Source organism: Eurytemora carolleeae, unplaced genomic scaffold (genome assembly GCF_000591075.1).
Source record: "Eurytemora carolleeae unplaced genomic scaffold, Eaff_2.0 scaffold2119, whole genome shotgun sequence".
In the NCBI taxonomy this organism is placed as follows: Eukaryota; Metazoa; Arthropoda; class Copepoda; order Calanoida; family Temoridae; genus Eurytemora; species Eurytemora carolleeae.
In genome coordinates, this window is record NW_019398005.1 from 1,631 (window position 1) to 8,455 (window position 6,825).

The following is a 6,825-nucleotide window of genomic DNA, read 5'->3' on the forward strand; positions in this document are numbered from 1 at the left end:
TAGAAACGTTATTGTGTTTATTTAAAAGTTTTCAAAAAGGAATTTGTTAAGTTTTCCTGATTAATTAGACCAACAAGCAATTAAATACTAATACGTTAATGTATTGCTTTAAACACCCGGGTTCACAAGTTTTAAAAAGGAATTCGTTTAATTGCCCTGATGATTCTTAATACAAAGACTAGCACAAACTTAGTCATAAAAGAGAATGGGTGGGTGGTCCCTCTCCCTGCACCCGTCCCTGTTAAGCGCATTACACGGCCTTGAGTAGCTCAAAATAATTAATAAAGATTGGTTGTATTTTCAGAATAATGTAAATTGAAAGCCAATGATTCTAAAAACCACACTGAAGATTTTGGTTCTCCATATAATTTTTAAAACAAACCGACAGTAAGAATAAACAACAGATTTAGTCAAATAAAAGGGACTTGTTGAATATTTCAAAGGGACTGTTGAATGAACTAGAATTAATTAAAGGGACTGTAGAATAAGCTAAAGGGACTGTAGAATAAATTAAAGGGACTGTAGAATAATTAAAAAGACTGTAGATTAAATTAAAGGGACTGTAGAAAGAATTAAAGAGACTGTAGAATAAATTAAAGGGACTGTAGAATAAATTAAAGGGACTGTAGAATAAATTAAAGGGACTGTAGAATAAATTAAAGGGACTGTAGAATGAATTAAAGGAACTGTAGAATGAGTAAAGATAAGGTCTACACCCAACAAATTTAAATTCAACTAAATAAGTAATAAAATTCAAGTAACACAAGTCTTCTGGCATTGTTTAAACCACAAAATCAAGTAATAAAAACCACTATACTCCAAGGACTGCTCGCCTGATCCATACTAAATATTTTCAACTGTTTTTAAACATATTTCGTATAATGGAATAAAAAACTTCAAATAAAATCGCAACAAAAAGGTTACTGTATAAAAAGTTACCATAAAACATTTTATCAATATGCCTTAAAATCTTTACTATAAACCCACTGGTTATAATAGAAAGCTGGAAACCGGACTACATGAATCATTTTAAACCGAAAGTTTATAATAGGATAATCTATACTGTTTACTTCACGAAAAAATCAATCCAGTCCTTTTATAGGTTTAAACTTATGATATGATTCACAATTAAAGCTGGGTATATATCACGGATTCTCACAGACAACTCCACCTTCCTCACAATGAGTTATAATATGATTCACAAGGAAAGCTGGGTATATATCACGGATTCCACAGACCACTTCACCTCCCTCACAATGAGTTACATAGTGCGTCTTGAGCTTTTCCCTTTTTCCCCTTTCTCTACTCTAGGGTACTTGTCCCTGACCTCTCTGCTCCTGCTGCTGCTGCTGCTCTTCTCACCCTTCCTGGACGACCCCTCCCAGCTGTTCCTTCTCTTGGTTGCTCCCCGGTGCAACCGCTTCTGAGCATATTCATAGCGATCATCCACAGTGAAAAAATGGGTAAATTCGTTAGGGTCAGCATAATACAATTTCATCATACAATTTCTTCTATGTATCTATAAAAACGCTACCCTAAAAAAACGCTACACTAAAAAAACGCTACACTACAAAAACGCTACACTAAAAAAACGCTACATAGGCTATATTCGCTACAAGTTTATTGTCTATTTCTGTTTGTGTATAAGATTTTAAAATTCACATAGTCGTGAATTGAAAATAAATCATAAGTTTATAATTTAAGAGATATATATTTTTAAATTCTCATAGTCATAAATGGAAAAATTTTAAGTGTACCACATATTATTACAGTCATTCATTCTTGAATGGGCAATTAATTTTATTTTTATGACATTTTACATATACATAACGGCCACAAATGCACCTCTTTGAGCCTCCCTTACGTTTAAAATTTAAATTACAAAGATGACAAATTCTGGTGATGGTCTGGTCTGGATGAGTAATATCTGTTGTATCCGACAGTTTAGTTCTTTTGGGGCTGGAATTATCTAAAAATAGAAATACTTAGGAAATATTCATTGGAAACAAATGTTGATTATAAGCATTAATATATTTTTCATCATATTACCTAAAATTGTTGTGGACTTTCTTTTTGTTCTGCACTGGGTCGATGGTTTGTTTTGATCTAATCTCTCCTGGAGCAAGGTTGGAGTTACATGCATAATTGCAGAACTATGGATCTCAGACTGTTGAATTTGCTCAACATCTGAGTTGACAGATCTCAGTGTCATCCTGGCAACCTGAGACTCAAACAATCGATATGTTGAGTTATTCATCCTATTGTAATGCTTCATTATAATGCTGGAATCAGTTGGAGTAATGGACTGATAATGTCCAGATAGAAAAAATGTTTCTTCAAACCATAGAAGAGTTAGTGGAGCACTATATGGAACTCGATTATCAGAGCGAAGTAAACAATACTGTTTACAGATATGGGCAGAGATTTCAAATACAGGGATATACAGAATATCACGTCCAATTAAGTTTGAAAAAATTTGTAGACAGCACTCATCTCCGAATTCACCAAACTCGCGCATTCTATCTAACCAGTCTTCAATTGGTTCATCTTCATTTATCCAGATTATTCTCTCTGTTTCAAGTTGTTCTAGTAGGTTGAGGACTACAGCAGATCTAACAGATTTATGACAGTTATAAGGTGTACCTGGATCTAGTTGAACAAGCTGATAAGCTAAACTGTGAAACATACAGTTTCCATCAGAAGGAGTTATTGGTTGAGTTAATGAGAAAAAAAATCCGGTTTTTGATAATCTCTGTTCAGCCTTTTTCCATCCTTCTTGAAGTTGTAATAGTCCACCGGTTTGCTGCCCAGACTTAGATAAATCAGATATAACAATCGGACAATTATCCTTGTTTGAGCTATCCTTGTTTAATGATACATCTATATTTCGATAAATTTTCTTAGATTTACTTAGAATTGCAGCAGCAACCGAAGTTGCAGTTATTGCAACTGCTAATTCTGACAAACTAGATTCACTATCTTCCATTAACCTTCTTTGTCTCAATATATCGCCTGTTTCAATATTTTCTCTTGATGTTTCGATTATTTGTGGGTTTTCAATATTACAAATACTTTGTCTATCTCCAGGAACAGGAATCTGCCTTTTGTTTTTTCGTTTTCCAGGTTTCTTTTTATGTGGATTATTAATGGGAGAGGAAACTTTGGACTGAACAGGTTTACTTAGTGAGTCATTCATATCAAATATATGGATTAGGATGTTTGCTGATTATTATTTTGCTCCCAAGAGCATAGTTATAGCCCTCGGCCAAGTTATTTGTCCTTGTTTTAACTTTAAACATATTCCAAATATTTAAGTCCAATTTTAACCAAAAAGATTCTATGTAATTCAGCATTGAAGTGTCAAAATCTCTACATTTTTTGGTTTTTAGTTGACTGGACACTTTTCTAATGTTTTTACTCCTTTTAATATGTCTTCAGTTTTCAAAAAAGGAAGTCCAATCATCAATCTTACAAAAGAGCCAAGCTTGGGTTCATCACTTTTTTTTTAATAGTATTTTTGCATACCACTTTTTTTAACTCTTGACCAGATGGCTTTTGCATAATGAAAATAACAGCCTTTAACAGGAACATTTGGGAATGTTTCCTCAAAAGTTTGCCTGATATTTGTTTCAAAGTCAGATACAAATGAAGAAGCAGAAAGTTCAAGATCTCTAAGGTTCAAGGATTCTCGAAAACACTCAAAAATGTCTTGATAACTACGTTCTTTTAACAAAACAAATCATTTTTTTCAGCTAAGTAATGTGTATCCCACTTAAAATACTATAAGTAAAAAAATAAATATGTTTACATATAATTTTTTACCTGGTTTTCTTATAAAGAGCTGGGATTGCCTGGCAAGGATCATTTCTCAGCTCATCTAATACTTGTTCGTGGAACTTTGAAACTTGATCTTCTATACCAGATAAAACACATGCATGATTGTCTGGATGAGGATAGGAATCAGGCTCCAGATGATATTCGTCATCTTCCTCTTGTTCTTGGAGCAGTACAGTAGCGAAACAACTTGTATATGTTTTCATCCGTTCACAGGAAGTACAAACAAATTGAGCCCTTACTTTGCCAGCCGATTTCTTTCCAATAATAAACATAGCTTCCTTCTTTCAGTTTAACAAACACTTTTTTAACAGTAATTTTTGTCTTAACACCTTTGATAATAATGGTTTTAGTTCCATCCTGCACAGTTTTAGAGAAATCATGTTCAGGAAGACTTGGTAAAGTGTTTACAATATATGTAAAATAAACTAACAGAATCAAAGCTCTTAACATGGTTGCTGAATAATTACTGAATTAAACAATGTGTATAGAGAAAAGGTGTATACTGTGTGGTGACCGCCAACCTGTATATACGGATTGAGGGGGGAGGGGAGTAGTACGATACTGAACAATACCTTGAACTGTGTGGTGACCGCCAACCTGTATATACGGATTGAGGGGGGAGGGGAGTAGTACGATACTGAACAATACCTTGAACTTGTTACCATGTGACCAAATTAAAACAATATATAAATTATATATATTTTATATATATTTTATTTATTTATTTAAACAATGTATATAAAGAAAAAGTGTATACTGTGTGGTGACCACCAACCTGATTGAGGGGGGAGGGGAGTAGTACGATACTGAACAATACCTTGAACTTGTTACCATGTACATGGATATGAAAATTTTTATATATATTTTATTTTAGAATAGTAGCGAATATATATCTCTATAAATTATAAACTTATACACACACAGAAACAGGCAATAAACTTGTACCGAATATAGCCTATGTAGCGTTTTTTTAGGGTAGCGTTTTTTTAGTGTAGCGTTTTTTTAGTGTAGCGTATATATAGTATGACCTTTCTTCCGTAGTACTGGATTCTATGCCCTATCAAATCACATTTCTTACATTTAGTGGTTTGATCAGTACATCTGTCGAATGGGTGCTGGTCCCCTCCACACCCCTGGCATTTAACCCTTTGTTTACATTTATTAGCCAGGTGACCCACTTACCTACAGAAATAACAGACCCTAGTATCCTTACTTGCTTGTAGAGACGGAACTGTCCTGGCTGAGGGCTCCTGTTGTAGTAGCAGATCCAGTTTATTCTCAATGCAGGATAATAATGCCTCGTTTGCCTGATTCTGTTTCCGCATTTCATGCTTCATCTTGTCCACAACTGCATCAGCTACTCTATTGACTAGGTCCTCTGAATTAACCCGTATCTCAGCTGCAGGAGGGACATGAGGCGGAGTCAAGACATCATCAATACTCAGTAGCTCCTGCTCAAAGTCCATCATTGAGCCATCCTGGGGCACATTTGTCAGGTCGTCAGATGACTCAGGCTCCTCTGGCTCGTCCCCCGCCTGTGCAGTCGACAGTGCTCTGAGCGAGTTCAACCATGACAAGAATACGAATTATGCCATTGAATTAGTTAAAAAACCATTAATTCAACTTCAGAAAATCGATCACCAATCAATCCATGTATATTGTATTACCCTGCCAACTATACCACTGACTAGAGTTTAACACCAGTAATAAATAAATAAACAATTATCAATCAATCAATACCATCACAGCAAATTAAGGAATTAACTAAGCCATTAAAACCTCTTTTTGTTACCCCATATCTCGATTGAAATACTTTTCAATGCTATGAGAGGGTGTGATAAGTTGCATTTCCCTGGTATCACCGTCAATTATACCATTGATAAGGTTTAGCATACCAGTGTATGAACATAGATGCATATCAGTCAATCAATCAATCCCACAGACTCTCCGTTGAGCGAGTAAAGTCTAACTAAATCCGGTATATAGCTGTACAATCAAGAACTAATTAAGCCATTAATCCCTTTATTTAGCTAGTAGAGCGGAGTGGGGGGGGAGGGGGTCATTTTCCTAATAATTGTACAGTTTACCCATCAATATCCCATCAATCTTATAAATCCACTAAAAACCTTGACAAAATGACCTTCATTAGTGGGGAATTTACTCGACTAAAAATATAGCAAGGGGGGTTGCCTACCCAGATAGCCAAATTGCGCAAAAAGAGCGCAAATTAAACGTCACTTTTTGCATTTTTACGTAAATTTTACGTAGAGATTTTGGTTCTTTTTACGTCATGAAAGACGTAAAATCGCACACTTAGCTACGCAAATTTATTGGTTTTAGTATACGTAAAATTTACGTAATAATATTATACAAATTTACTTCGAAAATGTGCATTATTGTTTTCTCAATAAACACGTTGGCTCTCTTTCACCAAAAGTTATGCTAAATCTAAGCAAATTTGATGCATGCAAATTGCCATCAATCCCTGCAGTTGGATGGATGGATGCAGTATAAGTATCTCTCTCTAAACTGATTCCATTCATCAGGGAATACAATTTAACATAGAGATTACTGCTTCTAGCTTTATAATTAGTATGGAGTTATAAAAGTTATATAAATTTTTCTGCAGTGCACTTTCAGTGCATTTTCCTAATAAAAATGTTTTTTAAAAAAAATTAAAAATAATTTAAAACCTAAATCTTGACTTCTAAATGATATACTTTTAGTAAAAAATTTAATCTGTACCTTTTTCTTTTTTTAAATTTTACGTAAAAAAAACAGAGACACCTAGTGGTAAAATTTGGTACTAAAAACCAGTGTTCTATGTAGCACTTTAAATTCTCTGCCCAATTATCCCCCCCCCTTCCCACTCTTATCTACAAATCACACGGCTTTCTATTTAATATAACATTATATATTGCTGCACTCTGCACTGCAGTGCACACACACCTAGGCCACTCAATTCTTCAATATTTAAAACACTCAAAA

The 6,825-nt window shown here is 34.4% G+C and overlaps 1 protein-coding gene across 1 annotated transcript; it reads right to left on the bottom strand.

Annotated features, from left to right (window-relative positions):
- Positions 1 to 1,911: 1,911 nt before the first annotated feature.
- On the bottom strand, positions 1,912 to 3,708 carry LOC111716570 (uncharacterized; the record flags this gene model as incomplete). The annotated part of the gene is given in 3 exon segments (XM_023492055.1): positions 1,912 to 1,969; positions 2,050 to 2,473; positions 3,529 to 3,708. Coding segments are annotated over 3 exon segments (545 nt in total), but the record flags the coding sequence as incomplete, so codon positions are not given.
- Between the last annotated feature and the right edge of the window lie 3,117 nt (positions 3,709 to 6,825).